The sequence below is a fragment of the Camelus ferus genome, chromosome 19 (genome assembly GCF_009834535.1).
Source record: "Camelus ferus isolate YT-003-E chromosome 19, BCGSAC_Cfer_1.0, whole genome shotgun sequence".
Lineage (NCBI taxonomy): Eukaryota > Metazoa > Chordata > Mammalia > Artiodactyla > Camelidae > Camelus > Camelus ferus.
The window spans coordinates 23,771,860-23,792,427 of record NC_045714.1 but is presented as its reverse complement, the minus strand read 5'-3'; the positions used below and the strand labels follow the sequence as shown (position 1 = coordinate 23,792,427).

The following is a 20,568-nucleotide window of genomic DNA, read 5'->3' as shown; positions in this document are numbered from 1 at the left end:
ATACATTACCCCATCATTTAGGTAAATAAAATTTCAAAAACAGGATAGTATATAAATAATAGGATGGTTTTAGGAAATTATCAATCAATCAATAATCTTTGTGATCAAAATCAACTTTTTTGTAGAATTTTTGTAAGAAAAAAAATCCAGAAAACCATATTCCAGATTTACTTGAAGGGTTTAATTAATATAAAATTAAATGAAGAAAACTGTTTTATATAATTTTCTGTATAAATACATATGGATGAATATATAAAACCATAGCAACCTCATAAAAAATCATTGATAATCTGGGATAAAGCTGAAACGTTACTCTTAAGAATATTCAGAACTCCATCTACAGATTGGCAATTTTATCCAGAAACACAGAAGCACATTCACAATTTCATAAAAAGAGTTACGTTAATAAGCTGAGGAAAACACTGAAATGTCACTCTAAGAATCTGCGGAATTCCACATAAGAAAGGTCCATTTGCGAAATAGCACAAAGATCCTCCACCCACAAAACTGTCCAACAACATGGAAATCAAGTGAAACTCTGCTGTGAGACTCATAAAAAATTCTAAATTTGAAGAGAAGACAGACGGATGTCTTTTCAATTAGGCATCTCCTCCGAGAGACACAACTGAAGATAGCTCGGCCAGTGGTGCCGCACAAAACCTTAATCTAGCATGCAACCTTGGAAACAGTGTTGACCACTTCAGTCAAAACGTTTCAAAACAGCACACATATTTTTAACAGAGCACGATCTATGCAGACAGTCCAGTGAACAATGTTGTTTTGAAGCCTCAACACCCTGAAGGAAAGGGGGCAGTGCCAGTGATTCAAATTTTTTCATTTTTGTACTTGTTTATGCCTCAATTTCTGGGCTAAAGAAAAGAAGAATCACTCACTTGCTATGCCCATCCGGCTGGGCTCCGTCCCGGGACTCCTGAGCCCTGTGGCTGTTTCATGTCTGTGTCAGTTAATGCCACACCTCAGCAAAAAAATCCAGCAGATTTGAGGATGTGCAGGTCGACGTGCCAACACACCGCGTTAGTGCTTGTGGGTTCAGAGAACTGTGCATTTTCCTTCCTATCTTAATTGGTAGACAAGGTTTTGAAATTGATGTTCATGTAAATGAGTTTGGGGGAAACAATAAAATACCATGTTGTGCCTGGAGCAGGGTAGTTTAGTGTCTTCCTTCTTCCCTGGAGCTGCCCACAGACTCTTAACCCAATCTGGATTTCCTGTCATCAGACTCGCCTGGGTGGCAGTTCATCTACTGGCCCCCAGAGGTCACTCCCCGTCACTCCTCAAAGATTTATGTTCCTGGCTCATCTTTTCTCTGACTTCCATCCTGCCAGAACTCCTAGTGATTTCACAGTGTAGAGGTTATGCTTCCAACTCCCTGACCTCTCAATTCCTTGACCTTTTCTTTCATGTCAGCCACCCACTTCCCCTTACCATTCCCTGGTCCTTACCAAGCATCTCCCCCTAACTTTGCAGTGCTCACCCTCCAGCACCCAGACTCCAACGTTCCTTCAACTTGCCCCTCATCCTCTTCCAATCTTCACTTTGGTCCTTCAGTGGGTTAACATCCACAGTCCATCATTATAATTAATTCCCTGCAGAATCTGTGAGGTCTTCTCGCCTATTCTTGTTCATCATACTCCCTCAGCAAAACTCCAACCACAACTAAATTCTCCTCTGTGCCGGCCCCCATAACCTGAGCTTGGCTGAGGAGTCGCACTGCCCGCTAAGCACTGTCTTTAAATTCATGATCGCTAACCTCAATTTGGGCCCTTAATGCTGCCCAGCAATCATCACATATTTCCAAGTACTGACTTCTACTTTCTCATTTCTTCCTCCAATTTCCAGGATCTCCTTTTCCATCCTAAATCTGCAGCTGACCTGCTTCCCAATTCCCTGAGAAAAAACAGGAGCGATCAGAGAGGACCCTCATCAAGCTCCCACGACACCGTCTTGATTTGGGCACGTGGACGTCCTTCCGGTTACTGCAGAAAAAACTGCTCATTGCTCCTTCCAGGTCATCGTCTCTGCCCGTTCACAGGCCCATTCCTTCTCGCTCACTCGAGGACCTCACAACGGCGATTCATTTCCCACCTTCACCCCTCAGCAAACACACACAGCACTCATTTGTCTCTCTCCTGGATCACTCACCTAAGTCACTTACTCTTAATTTCTCCCACATAGAAAAGCAAACATATCCTTTGTCTCCTATTCAGACAAAATAAAATCCACTTTCGTCTCCAGCTGTTTCCCCATCCTCTTCTTCCTTTTAAGAAAAGAAAGGCTCCTTGAAAGATCTGTCTATGCTCACTGTCTCCTATTACTTTCCTCCCATTCTCTTTCCTTACCCGCTTAAATTGGGATTTCTATCCCTGTCACTGCATCCAAACCCTCCTTCCAAGGTCATCCGCAACCTCCACAGGGTGCTAATGTCAGAGGTCCACCCCCTGGGCCTCATCTTACTGACAACTTGTCAACAGCATTTAACCTACTGACCACTCTTTCCTGAGAAAGCACTTACTTTACTTGCCTTCCCGGATTTCACAAACTCCCAGACTTTCTCCAGGAAGAGCATCAGCTGCTCCTCCTCAGTCTCACTGCTGGTCCCTCTGCAACTCCCTAACCTTAATTTTGGAATATTACAGAGCCATTCATCACCTTCTCTTATCTACATTCATTCCTCTGATGATCTCATACAGTTCATGACTTTAAAATGTCATCCGCACCCTCTTAATTCTCTAATTCACTTTAGCCTAGGCCTTCCTGCTGAATTAGAGACGTAAATATGCAGCTGCCTAATTAACTCTGCTCCTGCACATTCAGTAAGCATCACCTGAAACTCCTGGTCTTTTCCCTCAAGACTTAATCTTCCTGGAGGTTCCCCCACGTCAAGAAACAGAAATACCATTCCTTCAGTTTCCCAGGCCCAAAATCAAGCCATCTCTGACTCTCTTTATCCCTCACCCAGTATCAACCAACTAGCAAATCACGTTAGCTGTACCTTTGAGAACTACCAGAATCCAACCACTTCTTTCCCTCCCACCGCCACCACTCTAGTCTAAGCCACTAATATCTCCAGCTTGATTTAGCCGACTGGTCTCCCAGATTCCACTACTGCCCCCCACAGTCTGTTGTCAGCACTGGAGCCAGAATGACCAGGTTAAAACGTAAGTCAGGTCATGCTATGCCTCTTCTCAAAACTCTCCATGGCTCCCAGCTTACAGTGACTTATGAGTCCCAACATGGTGGCCAGAGCCACCTCTTTGAGCTCAACCCCCACCATTCTTTTCCTTGCTCACTCTGCTCAGGCCTCCCTGCTGTTTCTCAGTCTCTCCAGACACAGTACAACCTCCTCTGCACATGCTGTTCTGGAAATGTTCTTCCCTCCATTGGCCACATGGCTCTGTTCCTCTTCCTTTGGATTTTTGTTCAAATATCTCTTTAAAAACTGCAAGTTCCTCTTCTGTACTTACTATCCACCTTTCCTACTTCATTTCTCTCTGTAGCTCTTATTACTGTATGACAGAAGGTAAGTTTTACCTATTTATTTACTGTCTGCCTGACTTGATAAAATGTAAGTTCCACGAGGATACGGGCTTTGTTTTGTTCATTTCTATACCCCGAGTGCCTGGTCTAGTGCCTGAAATGTAGTGTGTGCTAATACATATTGAATGAATAAATAGATGCATGCTTTTGTAACTACCAAGATGGAAGGGCTCTTCTGCATCGTCTCGGCCAGGGACTGGCAAACTATTTCTGCAAAAAGCCAGACAGTAAGTATTCTCAACTTTGCAGGCCATCCAATCCATGTCACAAGTATTCAACTTGGTTGCTGTAAAGTAAAAGCAGTCATAGACAGTATGTAACCCAATCAGTGGAGCTGTTGTGTTTTAATAAAATTTTTAAATCCAATGGCTAGCAGGATTTGACCTGTGGACAACAGTCTGCCACACCCTGAGCTAGGTTACTGGATCTGCTGCACTGAGCATTAAGGCCTGAATCACCAGTTCTCCCAGAAGCTGTAACAGCTCATAACTTCTAGAGCTAGAAAGGGCCATCGAGACCCAGGATCATCTAACCCAACCCCCACGGCAGACAGGGGATGCATATCCAGTATCCATCCTCCCCTCCTTTATAACTAAAAGAAGCCGGATTTTACTGAGGGGACAGTGATGCACAGCTCAGAAACTATCTGTCAGTCTCTCTGTAGCTAGAAGTGACCGTGGGACATGGTTCTGGACAGGAAGTCACGAAGAGAAGTCGAGTGAACACTCTTCTTGCTCTTCACCCTTCCCCCTCTTCCAGTTTGAAACGCAAATGCAACCCCAGGGAGCGGTGAGCACCACCCTCTAAGGATGGCCGAGTAGGAGGAGGGGAGGCAGGAACGCAGAAGCTGGTGCCCAGGTCCTCTGAATGTCTTTTAATGAGAGGAAAAATTAATCCCTGGTTAAGCCATAATAAGTGGCTTTTAAAGAGAGACTTTTAAAGAGAGAAAACAAATCTTTGGTTAAGCTGCTATAAGTAGCTTTTAAAGAAAGCAAATGAATCATCCAAGATCGTAAAAGCCAGAAGAGGCAGAACAGAGACTTGACCTGATCCTGGGCCTTCGGTAGTCCTTCTCCCTGCCAGTCCCCTCTCAAAGACAGAATAAAAGCCACAATATGCTACTGCATATAGAGTAGACAGCATGTGAATTAAGCAAGCCTTGCTCCCACCCAAAAAAGATCATATCTCAGGCTCAAATAACTAGGAATTCTGGGGATTTTACCTAGAGTCAGACATGGAGCCACACTGCTGATCCTATCACTTGCAGCCTAAGCTGCAAAGAGATGGTTCTCCGAGAGCTTTGGCAGAAAAGCCCAAGGGAGGACTCTCATTGGCCTGACTTGGATACCGCGCTCATCCTGGAACCAACCACCACAGCCAGAAGGATGACTATGTTGATCAACTTAGACTGGGATACACTCACCCCTGTGGCATGATAGATGAGCCAGCCCCACTCAGCTGGGGTCTGAACGATTCCTCCCAGGGAAAAGGGGTTCTGATACCAGAAGACATGGGGAGAGGAGTGTTGAAGTGTGTACATGCACGTGTACACACACAGCACTTTTTTGGTGAGTACCCCCAGGAGATCAGGAGATGTGGCTTGAAGGCATAGCTTTCTAACTAGAAGCAGGTCAGGAGGTTGACACATGACCTTAGGTTCCAAGTCATTCAAACAAGGGCACCACCGTCATTTAAGTATGTAAGGATGGATGGATGTGGTTGTTCACACACACACACACACACACACACACACACGCACGCATAAAATATAATTTGAAAATAAATGAGCGGCCAGATTTTCAACACAACTCTCCGTGTCACAGACATAGAGTGTATTCAGCAACAACTAACAGGAACCCAGACCTGCTGCGACTTAAACAACTTGGGGTTTACTTTTCCCACTGAACAAGTAGTTTGGAGGAAAGTGGCCTTTGCATTTGCAGCAGCAGGTTTACAGTGTAAAGGCCATGATTTCTATGATTCTCTTGTCCATTCCCTCATGGCTACAAGATAGTTGCTCTTACTCAGACATCACACACACATTCAGGACAGGAAAAAGGGAAAAGGGGTGATGTCAGCCCTTTTTATCAAGAAGATAAAAGGCTCTCCCAGAAACCCTCAAGCAGACTCTGGCTTGTGTCTTATTGGCTTGACCCATGTTATATGGCTATTCCTAACTGTAAAGGAGTGTTAATAAAAATGTAAATAATTTTTACAGTCTATGTAGGAGAGGCACAGAAGGGCAAAGGAAGCTGAGAATGACTGCAGGACAAGCCAGCCCACGGTGTGTGCCACTCTGTGTATTACTCTGCTAGGGAGCAACAGCTGGCATGTAGCCGTGATAAAGTGTGACCCTGACAGCTTATATTCTCTATTGCCTGCTTTGAGAATATTTTTAAATGTGACAATATAATAAGTTTTAGACTGGATGCATAAGCTGAGAAGTGGAAATACTGAGGGCTTTACATAAATTCAAAAATAAAACATTAACCTACTAGTCATATATTTACATTTTTGTGCTTCCCTATTAAAATGTAGTCCTCCTGTCAAATAAATGCACATCCAAAAGTTACACACATTTATTTTCTGTACATTTCTCCTAAGATACCTTTTCATTTGTTTAATGAACTATGTTATAATTTTAATTAATTTATCAGGATCCACCAACCAGTTCTGTTCCCTCAGCTTTGTTAAACAGTAAACAGGTTAGTTATAACATAAGTCTCAAAGATTTGCTATTTCTATCATAAGCTTTCCTACAAAGAAAGCCAGTCACCTTATGGAGTCACCACTAGCCTAGAGTGCAAAGGCACTGCCTTCACAAATACTTTTTTCTGAGCCATTTGAATATGTGCAAACATTACAACCCTTTATCCTAAATATTGCAGAAGACACTTCCTAAGAACAAGGACATTTTCTTCCCTAACCACAATAATATTATCATGTCTAAGAGCATTAATAATAATTCCAATTAATAAGACAAATGTTTATAAAATTTTAATATTTATAAATAACATTCATAAATAATAAATATTATCATTTAATCTATTAAAAGTTCTCCAATTGTCTTAAAAAGCATTTTTTTTTAATCAAAGTCTTATCACTCCCAAATGTTTCTGCTTAAAATGTTGCTTCAAAATCATTCAACCAAAGGGAGTTAATTTCAACGTATATCATTTGTATTGGTTGTCAGTCATTTGGTATTTGGTTTGGATTCTTTAAATACAGGTGTCTGTATTTATAAAATAGCCACTTCTTTTGCATCTTTGTACCTAAATAGTTACATAATACAACAAGAAGCTCTTCGGAATATTATATTTTACAGCGGAAAAAAGGAAAGAAGGGAAAGAAGACAAGCAGGATTGTTTCTGACCTTAAAAAAAAAAACCTCTAAAACACATACACATGCACACACAGACTAACAGCAACACATTCCAAATTTACCCAAAAAATACAATTACAAAATTCGTAATCACAAATTCACATAATGAAGCCTGCTACTTGATTTAAATCTTTTAAATAAATATAAATCTTCTACTTAAAACAAAAAGAGAAGATACTCTAAGCTTACCCCATCTGAAACCAAAAATCAACCCAGAAGCGAGGTAAATGGAAAATCCTCAGTGTCACTGAGCCTCGGATGGACCAGGTGAGACGCCCTCAGCCTGAGCTGCCCACGATTAATGCTAACGAACAGACTGGGTTTCACCACATTCACGAAAGGTTAAGAATAGTGTTGTTTACATGCACTCTATTCTTCCCTCATGAATATGTGGTTTTCACAGGCTCAAAAATCATAGTTACTATCAAATAGCTGGTGGCTTTAGAAAAATTAGGTTACAACGAGGGAAAACAAATTCACAACCATAAAAACAATTCTAAAATCTATTATGAACGTTATAATAATTATGGATTTATTTATTTACCCACATCCACCAAATGCAACTTAAGCCCTATTCAAGCTAATCAGTCAATATACGTACAACTCGGCCTTCAGCTTCATATGATTTAATTTTCCTTTCCTTCTTGCAACATTATAATTAAGTGCTCTGAGTTTACTGTAACTAATATTAGTGGTTTTCTCCACATGCTCACAACTACAGAAACAGACAAAAACCTTTTTGATCACCTCATCAGTACCCTTATGAGGAAAAAAAGATTCTAATATGGAAACAAAGGTCTTTATTTTTTTTTTCTTTTTTTTCTGCATGGGATGAAAACAAATTCTGTGAGTGGTTTTAATTATACTTGAATACTTCATAAACATCTTTTAACAAAATTTAAAATAAAGTACCTATTGTCAATAGCTTGGCAGCTCCTACTTCTGCGATGGCACCAACCTTTATAATCAAGTCCATGGTCCCTAAATCTGGCCACTTTTGAAATCAAACAGACCAGCAACAAAACTATGGTTCTTTTTAAAGTAATGTGACAACTGTTTACAGAGTTGTTTTGTTTTGTTTCTTCATTTTTTAGTATTATGCTTATTATTTGCTTTCCAACCAAATAATATTACCAAATTATTTCTAGTTATCAAAATTTGGTAGCTAATTTAAATGGTCTTTTTCTTTGTTTCCCAAAAGGCTTGATTGAGTAAGAACACATTTGCTGTTGACACAATCATCCTCTGCTATTTAAATAGCTCCAAGAGTCAAAAATAAACAGGATTTCCAGGCTCTAAGAGAAGGCTAGAGCTATTGTGTAAACAGGAAACCCAGGCCACAGGGAGAAAACCAACTTAGGCTGTGAATGCACAAAGCCCTACAAAGCCACACTTCCACCACCGGCTACCCACTTCCACTTTTTCTGATAAGCCCATTTTGCTGATCTGCTACTGATCAATTCTGTTAGTGATTTAATATAATCACAAGTTGTTCTTTTTTTCTTATTTGTAAGAGGAAGAAGAGAAACACGACTGAGCGGCCCAGGACAGGAGGGCTCAGCCTCACCCGAGGACTCTCCTTCTGGACAGTGCATCAGCCACGTCACAGAAGGCCACTTCTGGGTTTCTTGGGAATTGCAATGGTTCTGTTTCGGAAACTCAACATGCACTGAAGAACCAAATTTAGGTGCTACTCCATTAACAAGCAGATGAACTATTTATTTTCAAATGATGATTACCCAGGTCAATAAATGGGAGTTTTAACCATTTATTCTAGCTGAACGAAAGAAATAATGTCTCAAATTCTTACTACTTTCAACAGTTCCACTGAGTACACTCTAACTAATCAGTCTCCCTACTCTACAACCGCCCAGCCTTCCTGCACAAGCTTTCTGCGTCTTGCTTTAAAAAAGATACAAGATTATTTCTTAAGTCTCTATTAAAAAAAAAAAAAAAGATGCCACTCTAAGAGGTATTTCAGAGCTCACCACAACTCCCCAGAGAGAGACAAGCAAAAAGCATTCAGTTCTGCCATTAGCTTCCTAAAGAACATTTCTGAAGGCCCTTGGAAAATCACATTCATTTCTAAAATGATTATCATCCTTGTAGTCATTTGTTATCTTTCCTTTTTTTTTTTTCCTTTTATTTCCATTCTACCCACTCACTTAAATTTATTCTGATTTGTAAAACTTTAATACACTTAAAAATATTCTGGGATTCTATATATGTATCTTATGTCACATGGGAAGAAAAATATGACTGACTTTGCAACTTTGTGACCCTCCATGAGATATATTCCAGGTAAAGAAGAAAAAAGGTGAAAGACTAAGTATTATTCTTCGATAAGTTGGTGCACTATTGGTATACAGTTTGCAAGCAAAGCTGTGGACACCAGTCATCATGGAACTCTAAACTGTCTAGCTGGTCACCAAGGACCTTGGCTGAAAGGCTGTCATAATTTCTGGTCCTCCTTCCCCCCGAGCTGCTGAGTGAAGTTCTTTTCTTAACCCTGCCATTCCACACACTTGAAAGTTGATTCAAACCCTCCTAATGCCTAAATCTAAAACCTGTTTTTTGATATTCATTCACATCCCTAAATGTATGGAATCTCCTTGCTTATCTCGAAAGATTCCTTCATCTATGGTTTCCTCAGTTCCATCTTTTCTCTCTCTCTTTTCTGTCTCTTCACAAGGTAATCTTTCCACCCACCCTGAAGGCAGACATCTTCTAAGGTTTACACTTTCTCATTCATTCATTCAGTCATTCATTCCATATATATTTTATTTGCTAGGCACTCTTCTAGTCGCTGGGGAAAACAGCAATGGGGGAAAATAAGAATCAAAATCTCTGCTCTCATAGTTTATGCCATGCTGAAGGGAAAGAGACAATAGTAAACAAAAAGGTACAGAATAAATCAAGTGCTTAAGAAGAAACACAAACCAGAGTAGGAGGAGAGAAAGAGAAGTTAAAATTTTAGGTAGGGTGGTTAGGAAAGACCTCTTTGAGGAGATGACATGCAAGCAAATGTGGTCTCTTCAGCTGGACCACCAATTCTGTGAAAGACACCATAAATTCTGAGAACAAGCTCAAGGTCTCAACTTCCCTCTCAAACTCCAGGCCCATACAGCCAACTAACTGTCATGCCTGCAAACACCTCTATGCCAACATGGTCAAAATCAAGCTCATTCTCTCTACATGTCTAGTGTTTCATACATGACATTCTTATCTCTTATTGGCATTGCGATTCCAAGTCCAGGAGAATCAAAACTCTAGTTACTTTGATGCCTCTTTCACTGCATCTGTCCCTTTAATCATCTGTCAAGAATCTCAAAGATTCTGCCTTTGAGAGTCTCTGGCACCTGACTCTCCTTTCCATCCACTCTAGTTGCGCTTCTCCAATTGTCATGGCTTCAAATTAGTAGCTTCACCTACAGGATCTCCCTCCTCCAATCTATCCCACATCCTAGTGTAACACTAGCCAAAGCCTTACAGTAAGTCCAGTTTGGGGTTTGGGTTTTTTTTCCACTTATAATTACACCACTCTCCCTAATGCACTCTGTTCACTTGTTAAACCACATCACTAGTTGTTCAAAAAACCAGTCCAAGATTTTTCCTCCTGATGGTACCTCATTCAAGACACTCTCCTTGATCAACCAGACACCTCTTCCTCTGCTTCTTTTAAACTCCGTTTAATTAGGAATTTTTTCATAAAACATAGAAATAATGTACGTAACATATAATTTATTAAGCATATTAATGGAGCATGTGTCCATTAATCCACCAAACAACTAGAAAAACCCAACACTAGCCCCCAGTACTGTTGAGACCTGTCAGGTCTTCCCTCCCAGAGGAAACCACTACCCTGAATTACTTTTTAATAATGTCTTGCCATATGCACATGTATAATTAGTGTATGGTTTTGCAAAGTTGTATTAATGGTGGGTACACTGACTGTAGTCCTTTACAAACTGTATTTTTAACTTAGCATTATGATTTGAAGGTTCATCCATATTGACGTGTGTCACTGCAGTCCATCCGCTTTCACTGCCACATAGTACTCTCCCACGGATGGACATTAACAGTGGTTTCTATTTTTTGCTGTTAAGAAAAAACAATGCTGTAGGTATTCTTGTGCGTGAAATCTAGGGCACGTACACATAGTTAGGACTAGAATTCCTGGCTCGTGGGGCACACACATGTTCTACTCGTCATGATAATGGTAAACATTTTCCAAAATGATTATACCTACTTAAAAACATCAATGTCTAAAACATACTTATTGCATATTTTCTACCTAGTGATTCTAGTATCTAAAGATTTTGGTGGTCTGGTTAAAGTTTCTGTTGATATATTTTCTCTCATGGTTGCCCTCCTTTATGTGTGTTTTATTTTAATTTAAGCTTTTATTTTGAATTAATATTTGAGCTCTTCTTCAAGATCTGGAGTTGAAAGAATCTTGCTTCAGGAAGGATCTTCTTTTTCTTCTGTCAAGCCCCTGGCAGCTTCATGTATCTAAGGCTCTCTTAAGCAAAAATTCTCCCTCATTCATTTGAAAGTGTGATCTTGCCATGAGTATTTTGTCCAGAATTGTTAGATTATTTGCAAAGGCTCCAGGATCTCCATTTCATGAAATTGCCAGGAAGGGAAGTCCCTGTACTTCCTGAACTTTAGTATGAAACATACTGCATCTTAGATTTCACTGATGGCACATCTGCCTTTTTCCTTCTCCTAAAAGGCAAGTTCCTTGATCATAAGGCTGCTCTGCTGTGTTTACTTGCAACTCTTTAATAGTAGCCAGCAAAGTACATACGTGACTTTTAACTAATATTTAAATAAAAAGATGTTAAAAATTCTCAAGGTATAAAAACCTTGGAGAAAAGGAAAAGAATAGAATTCTAGAATTGGGAAAAAAAAAAAAAAAGCCTTGGGCCCCAGAATTAGTAATGAATAATGCTTTGGGGAATGCCTAATTTATTATTTTCTTTATTTTGCAATTTGGACATATGTGTACAATAGGCCATATATCACAATGCTTATAATAATGAAGGAGAAACATGTTTGATTTTTGACTAGATAAAAAATTGGTTCTCTTAGGAATGACTTTAGTGTTAAAAAAAAAAAAAGAAACATGAAGAATATGGAGAAAAGTCTTGTAAAAATCCAAAAATGCACTGGTGAAGAGAACAATATGTTTTTAAGTTTTCTAAATTATAAGGAAACTCATGAAACATAATCGACGACCTCAGATAAGAGGTTAAAGTGTGTAATGACGATGTACTTTTGTTCCTCCTGTGAAGGTAATGCTCATGAATTATCAGGGCTTTAGCTAAGAACCTGGTCATTAAAAGAAAATATTTATCAAACATAACTTCTCAAGTTGGCAGAAAATCATGAGTGGACTTAGAGACCCTTCCGTCTCTATTGTTGATGGCATTCATCCCTCGACAGTAAACCTATGATGTCAATAAGAGCGTAAGAACATTCCCCAAAGGAATAAAATAAACACAGAGCAAAAACCACTTTTTAAAAATCATGATACTATACACCATGTAGAGTTTTTCAATAATAGTCACATAGACTGCAGGCTGATGACACCAACAACTTAGCTTAGAAATGCAGAGAGAAGACAAGGGAAATTTGACTTTTACAGATAACATTTCATCAGCCATTATATTTAGTAGAGAGTCAAACCAACTAAAAAATGTACTGCGATATTACTTGCTGAGAACTGAGAAGGAAGCTATAATGACACCCTGAAGTCCACATACCACATGTGCAGCCACAGTTTGCATGAAAAGAGAATAATTCATGAAACCAAGTTCGTTCAAAAATAACCATGAATAGGAAAAGTCACATTTGAATCGTGTATGTGTGTGTGTGTGATTTAAAAAGCACAACTGAAAAGGAAATCTATTTATTTCTCTTCCCTACTTAACTAAGCATTCAGTCTATAATCAGCTGGTTAGCATGAAGTATTATTAAGGCACTATTTTTACAGTACCCATTTTTATGGGTTTTTGTACGTTACACGAACAGTGGTTTTTTTAAAAAAAATGCACGAATTGGTTATTCTGCTTTATGCTTCCTATATTAAATCAAACCAAAGCTCTGGATCTTGGCATGATGGTAATACAAGTGGAAACAACATTTTAATCTTCAAAATGTCTTTCAATTTTACTCCATTCTATCACATTAAAGTCTCATTTATCAAAAATAGAGTTTTTAAAGAACCCTACATTTAAGATCATTTTAGAGTTTGCTTCAAATGGCAAAAAAAAAAAAGCAAGAAAAAATCTTCACTTTAATAAGACTGCTTCAGAAAAAAATATAGAAAAACAATTATTTAATCATAGTGTAAAATTACTTTTTAAAAAATCCCTTATTGCTGTGGAAGGTCAGAGTTATCAAACATACTACCACTCAAAAGACAGGTACACTTCACTCCAGAGGGTGGCCTACTGTGTCAGCAACTCCAGGCCAGTCCCAGCCTGGCCAAACCAGTGAATTTTTCTGCAACCTGGTGGCCATACCACACCTTCCCCAAAAAGGTCTGAGCCCCTCCCAAGTATGTCCTTCCCTGGACACTCTCTCTCAGTTCCAGAGCACCACAGAGAGTTTTCTCATAGCTTACAGTCACTCTCTTGTTAGTTAGCGATTCCTTGTATTAAATTTCCCCTGGTTAACCTTATGTACAACTTCTACCTCCTGGCTGGACCCAGAGGGCCACATCCTCCAGTAGCAAAATCTATCAATATTTCTGCTTTCTCCACTGAAGCTTCCCTCAAAATCACCATTTCCTCTCCATCACCTGGATCATTCCCAGCCCCCAAGCTCCCTCCCATAGAGATGGGCTTGGACAACCTTAGATCTACTCTATAAACCCTCCCCTAAAGCATCATTTTATTTATCAACTTAAGAACACATAAAGGTTCTTTCCTTCCTATCAGACTGAATGTGAACTCCTACAGTGAGATTTTAAGGCCCTCTGTGCCCTGGCCCCACCTGGCCAAGCCAGCCCTGCCCACTTCCCTCCAGATAAGACACACAGGCGTCTAGCCCTCACCGTGCCTAACCCCACTGTTAGGTCTGTGCTCCTTTCCTCCCCTCCTCTCCCTGTCTTCTGGGGCCAGTTCCAGGGGCCCATCATCCACGAGTCCTTTTCGGGTGGACTTTCTCCTACACTTTTGTCTGCGTCGTCCTCACCACATAATTAGCACCTTATCATATTCTGTCTTAATTCTCTAAGTGGAGCTACCCCCTAGATTAACCCTGGGATACTCCTTCCCTAGTTAATGTGCTCATGGCTTATTACCCTTTTTCACTGTGCTTTGTATTTCCTATACAACTTCACAAGTCTTTCCACAGTGGTAAGCTCAATGTTAAACGATGGGAAAAATCAGACTAAGTCAAATTGTTTTAACCCCAAGTAATGATTTTGTACAGAGCCACTGCTGGGCTACACAAAATCTTTCTAGAGATTAGAAAAGGCACCCCTTCCTCCAAGCAGATGCAGCCTCACAGCAGGTTACGTGGCAAACAGAACGCAGCAGGATCCCAACTCAACCCTATACAACGTACATGGCAGCACTAGATTCGTGAAGACAACACTGACTTTTAAAAAAAGAGTGAAACTGTGTTACAAAAAAACTTTTAGAGGAGGGTTTCCCTTGATTATTTCAGTAGAATTTTATTCTTGTGTATCACTCTAATCCCGGACCATGTCTCACAACTTGGGCAGTTGATTAATTATAATGGTAAACTGCATGCTGTAGTAGCTATCTTGAGTAGCTATTTATAGTAGCTATATTTACTTCTTTTCACAGCCAATATTAATTGAGGGTCTAAGTCTATGCCAGGCCCTGGACCTAGGTCTAGCAATATCAATGTGGTACCTGACTCATGAAACTTACAGCTCAGTGAAACAATCTCGATTTCGAAGGAAGTAATTTTCTAAACATTATACTTACTGATAAACTTGTTTTGCATAGTCTCCAGCAGAGCTTGGTGAGCATCTTCAGCTTGTAAAGCATGTGAACATTCTCTAGCCAGTATGGTGCGCACAAGATGCTCCCCACATCCTGGAAATACAAGGAAACCAACAGCAGTTGAGGAAAAGCAGTACTAAACATCCTTCTTGAATTACTAGCATTAAAACACCGTTACGCGCCACTTAAGAGGTAGTTATGCCGGAGAATAATTCAGTGATGGATGAAATGATTTCTAAGGACAATCTACTAATTTTAGTAACAAGATTTGGCAGAAACTAAAGAAACACGAAGGACACAAAGAAAAATAAAAGGGAACCCCCCTTTCATAGGAATAATTCACATAATACAGGAGTTTAGATTCCCTACCTAGGAATCACCTAGGGTTCTGTCTCATTTTCACTGATGGCTAACTACCAAAAACTGTTTAGAATGTCTTTATTTGTTTACATTCAATTGGCCCGAGTCTCCCATTTTCTCTCTGGCACCCCACACATGAGGGAGCGTGGGAGAAATCTAGGCAGCCAGGGGCAACCTGAATCTCCCCCACCTACTCTCCACCTCAGTGCCCACCATACACCAGCAAATGCAAAGTGGACTTAATAAAATGGCACATTTCTCACCTTCTTAATTTACATATACTCTCTGTAGTTCTAAAGAAAGAGTGCATTTTAACCCTCTGAGGTGAACTGGGACCTTTCAGCCACAGGGACGGAGGGCAGGCATGGCAGCGGGGGGAGGCACTGCCTAGAATTCCACTGCAGTTCTACCTGCTTAGAGAAGAAACTGCCACAACAGTAGAGACAAGGGAAATTTAATTTGTAGGCTGATAAGTTCACATAAAAGATTTCTGAAGAAAGAGCTTGACTTTTTCCTAGAAATATAAAATATATTAAAAAAAGCTACTTTGATAAACATTGGAGAAGTATGCCCATTTTAAAAAATACTAAATGCCAGTTGAAACACTTTTTAAATATAAAATCAATTTAATTAACAAAAAGGTCAGTGTCCTTGTACCCAAACAAGAACAGTAGATACGTAAAGACTTTGGTATCTTTTATATAAAACTTTTTTCCATTAAAAATGATTCCTCCCCCAACTGAACTTCCGCTTCCCATCTCTTAAAAAAAAAGAAGATTCCTACAAAAGACGTTCTACTACTTTATTAGAAAATCGAGCCCTCTGCTAATTCATGTAATAGGTGAAAGGTATCAAATGATCTAAGCATCTGTTGAGACTAAAGGAGAAGTAAGGCTCAACTCTACAGATCAGAAAATCACAGAGAAAGAAGGAGCATCTCCAGGGTCCACTCAGATTCTCCAAGGGGACCAAGGACAATATAACGTTTTTTTCACGTCATGAATCTGAATGCAGGTATAAACATGCACACACATGCAACACACATGCACACACGCACGCACACACGCACGCACACACAGGCACACTACACTGGTAAATGGAAAATGGAGAGGGGAGGATCTCAGCAATCAAAAAGAAATGTGGACTAAGATTATGAAATAAACAACTTCTTTTAAATAATGTCTAAAAAAATCTTAAATACAGGAAGCCAAAACCAACACAAACTGATACAACATACAGTCTCTGTTTGGCTAGTATATACTGTGACAGTCATTAGGCACTAACAGCAAATCTCCCTTAAACATATTATCTGTAATTGTTCAATAATGTTGGTGCCGTTCATTTGAGAAATTTTCTCTTCATATGTACAGCTCCCCTCTCCCCTCTCTCCCTCACTTTCTCTGCCCTCCAGATAACCACGCACATATGCACACACACATACACATGTATATTATGTATGCACATACATTATACACTCATTGCCAAAAATACAAAACATTCAATACCTGTCAAAGGTTTTTTTCTAATCATTTATTTTTTGCCAGAAATAACTTTCCTGTATTTTTTGTAAAGTAAATGTAAATATCTTTCAAGATCTAAGTATCTCTTTGTGAGTATCTATCCTTAGACAAAGATCTAGATGTGCAATTTAATGTATAACTTTGTGGGCAGGACTATGATGATGTCTAATTTTTTTAATTTTTTACAATATTATTTTTATAATCAGGGAAAAATTAAAATGAAGCTAATAGAAAAGAAACCACTTTTGACATTTGCTATGTAGAGACACTGTGCTAAGCTCATGGAACTCCATAAATTTTAATTCCCTTTGTGTACATATTTGATGTTGAACAGTGAAATGTTATACTTTAGAACAATAATAATTGTTAGGAAATTGGTATATTACAAGTTAAATGGGTGTTCAGAAGGTTATGTACACATGCCTCAAGTCAAATAGCTAAACCACATGAAGCTAACATTACATCAAAAACACATAGTATGTGTCAGAGAGATTTTTTCCCTCTGTTGTTACACAGGAATATGTAGGGTTTTCCAATGATTGATTTTTTTAAACAAGAAACTTAAAATTACGACTTCTATTTGACGTATATCACCTTCAACATAAGATTCTTGACACCAAAGGTTTGTTCTTCTACAGGTTCCAATCAAAGAAAATTTTGACTTCTGTGGTTTTGTCCACAAAATTCCAAGGTTTCTTAGAATATGCTACCATACAGCTGAAGTGTAATTCAGAGGCAAACAGTTCCATTCTTTATTCGTAGATACTAGAAATAATTCTTCCAATACATCCTCCTTTTGTCCTTAATCCTACAAGCAAGAGTGTGTGTACATTCTGAGATTTTAGCAGAAATGTGGATTGTACAAAGAATGAAGACCTAACAACAAACCTAGAGGAAAGTGATAAATACCAATCTCTAAAAGCACTTAGATTTCTGCTCAAGATGGCAGAGTGTAAGGACCACGAGTTCGCCTCTCCTTGTGACTAAAAGGAAACCACAACTGACTGCTAAACAACGAACAAAAAAAAGACTGGAATGTAGCAAAAAAATTCTCCTTCAACTGGAAACATAAAAAGGGAACCACAGTAGGACAGTAGGAGGGGAGTGCTCATGATATAATCACGCCCCATACCCCCCGGGTGAGTGACCCACAAGCTGAAGAATAATTAAGTCACAGAGGCCCTCCCACAGGAGTGTGAGCTCTAAGCACCATGTCAGGCTCCCCAGCCCGGGGTTCTGGCATTGGGAGGAGGAGGAGACTCCACGACATCTGGTTTTGAAGGCCAGTGGGGCTCAACTCCAGGAGCCCCACGGGACTGAGGGAAACAGAGACTTCTTTCTCTTGGGAAGCATACACAGAATCTCTCGTGTGTCAGGTCCAAGGGCAGAGGCAGTGATTTCATAGGAGCTTGGAACAGGCCTGCCTGCTGGTTTTGGAAGGTCTCCTGGGGACATAAGGGACAGCTGAGGCTCACCCAGAGGACGTAAAAGCTGGTGGTAGACATTCTGGGAGTGTTCATCTACATGAGCTTTCCTGGAGGCTGCCATCTTGATTGGATCATTAGCACGAAGACCTAGCTCCACCCAACAGCCTGTAGGGAAGCCTCAGATCAAACAACATACTGGGTGGGAACACAGCCCCACCCATCAGCAGACCTCCTGAGCCAAAAATGCCTCTAGACATGACCCTACCCACCAGATGTCCAGGATCAAGCTTCACCCAGCAGTGGGCAGGCACCAACTTCTACTGCCAGGAAACCTGCATAAGCCTCTAGTCCAACTTCATCCACCAGGGAGCAGAAACCAGAAATAAAAAAACAACAATCCCAAAGTCTGTGGAAGGAATCCACAAGCACAGGCCAGAGTCTACAATGGGACTGCCTGGACCCTGGCCCTTGGGTGACAGACAGGAGTGTACTGCTGGGATGCAAAGGACCCCTCCCACAGAGGGCCACCTCTCCAAGGTCAAGAAATGTAATTAACGTACCTAAAAATACAAATACAAAGATTGACAATATGAGGCGGTAGAGGAATATCTCCCAGACCAAGGCACAAGATAAAATCCCAGAAGAATAAATAAGTGATGAAGAAATAGGCATTTTATCCGAGAGTTTAAAGTAATGATGGTGAAGATGTTCAGAGAACTCAAGAGGAGTAGAGATGCACTGAGTGAAGTTTTTAACAAAGAGTTGGAAAATATAAAGAACACCCAAACAGAGTTGAAGAATAAAATCACTGAAATGAACAATATACTAGAAGGAAACAAGAACAGATTAAATGAGGCAGAAGAACAGATCAATGAGCTAGAAGACTGATTACTGGAAATCACTACTGCAGAAGACAAAAAAAAAAAAAAGAATGAAAAGAAGTGAGGATAAGAAGTGAAGAAGTACGAGAACTCGGGGACAACATGAAGTGCACTAATATTCACATTATAGGGGTCCCAGAAAGAGAAGGGAGAGAGAAAGGACATGAGAAAATTTTTGAAGAGATAATAACTGAAAACTTCCCTAACTTAAGAAAGGAAAACGGTCAACCAAGTCCAGGAAGCACAGGGAGTACCACACAGGATCAACCCAAAGAGGAATATACCAAGGCACACAGTCATCAAATTGACAAAAATTTACGATAAGGAGAAAATATTAAAATTAGCAAGAGAAAAGCAACAAATAATATACAAGGGAACTCGCATAAGGTTATTAGCTGATTTTTCAGCAGAAATTCTACAGGCCAGAAGGGAGTGGGCAAGATATATTAAAAGTGATGAGAGGGAAAAACTTACAACCAAGAATACTCTATCCAGCAAGGCTCTCATTCCAATTTGATGGAGAAATCAAAAGCTTCACAGATAAACTAAAGCTAAAAGAATTCAGAACCACCAAACCAGTTTTACAACAAATGTTAAAGGAATTTCTCTAGTCACTGAACCATAGGAAAAGAGAACAAAAAGAAGAAAGAAAATAAAAAAAATAAAGATCTAGAAAAGATTGCTTTGGCAGTCTGGGGCCTTTTATGGTTCCATATAAATTTTGAAATTGTTCTAGTTCTATGAAGAATGTCGTGAGTATTTTGACAGGAGTCACATTTGATCTGTGGGTTTCTTTGGGTAGTAGGGCTATTGTGATAATGTTGATTCTTCCAATCCAAGAGTACAAGATATCTTTCTAATTCTTTGTATCATCTTCAATTTCCTTCATCAGTGTTTTACAGTTTTCAGAGTATAGGTAACCTCCTTGGTTAAGTTTATTTCTAGGTATTTTGTTCTTTTTGATGCAATGGAAATGTTTATGCCAGTTATAAAATTCTGGTTTTTGAAATGAAAAAAACAGTGAATGAAGGGCTGCAAATGGCAAAATATTCTTCTTTCTTGTGGGTGAGTTGTATTCCATTGCATATATATGCTGCATCTTCTTTATCCATTCATCTCTTGATGTGCAGTTAGGATGCTTCCATATCTTGGCAATTATAAATAATGTTGCTGTTAATAGTAGGGTATGTGTATCTTTTTAAATTAATTCTTATTTTGTGGTTGGCTTTATTTCTTTGATAACTATGTAAGTTTAAAAAGTTAAAGCTGTAAACATTCTTAGAAACAATGAACAGTACACATATGTACATTTTTTAAAATAGGTGCAGTATATTGTACATATGTGTTTACATGCAATATATTGTAAATGTGCAGTCAAACTGTAACAATTCTACTTAATAAAAATGAAAATTTTTAAAAAGAACTTAGAAAAGTACACACTTATTTAGCATCAAT

At 39.4% G+C, this 20,568-nt stretch overlaps 1 protein-coding gene across 6 annotated transcripts in view; it reads right to left on the bottom strand.

Moving 5' to 3' along the window:
- TASP1 (taspase 1) overlaps positions 1-20,568 on the bottom strand; it is a 261,474-nt gene that overhangs the window by 114,022 nt on the left and 126,884 nt on the right. For all 6 annotated transcript variants that reach the window (XR_004313102.1, XR_004313103.1, XM_032461813.1 and 3 more), the window contains one exon: positions 14,908-15,018. Coding sequence is in view for 4 of the 6 variants with exons in the window: in XM_032461813.1 (XP_032317704.1) it covers positions 14,908-15,018 (111 nt within the window). In the remaining 2 variants the exon portion in view is untranslated. The remainder of the gene's footprint in view (positions 1-14,907; positions 15,019-20,568) is intronic.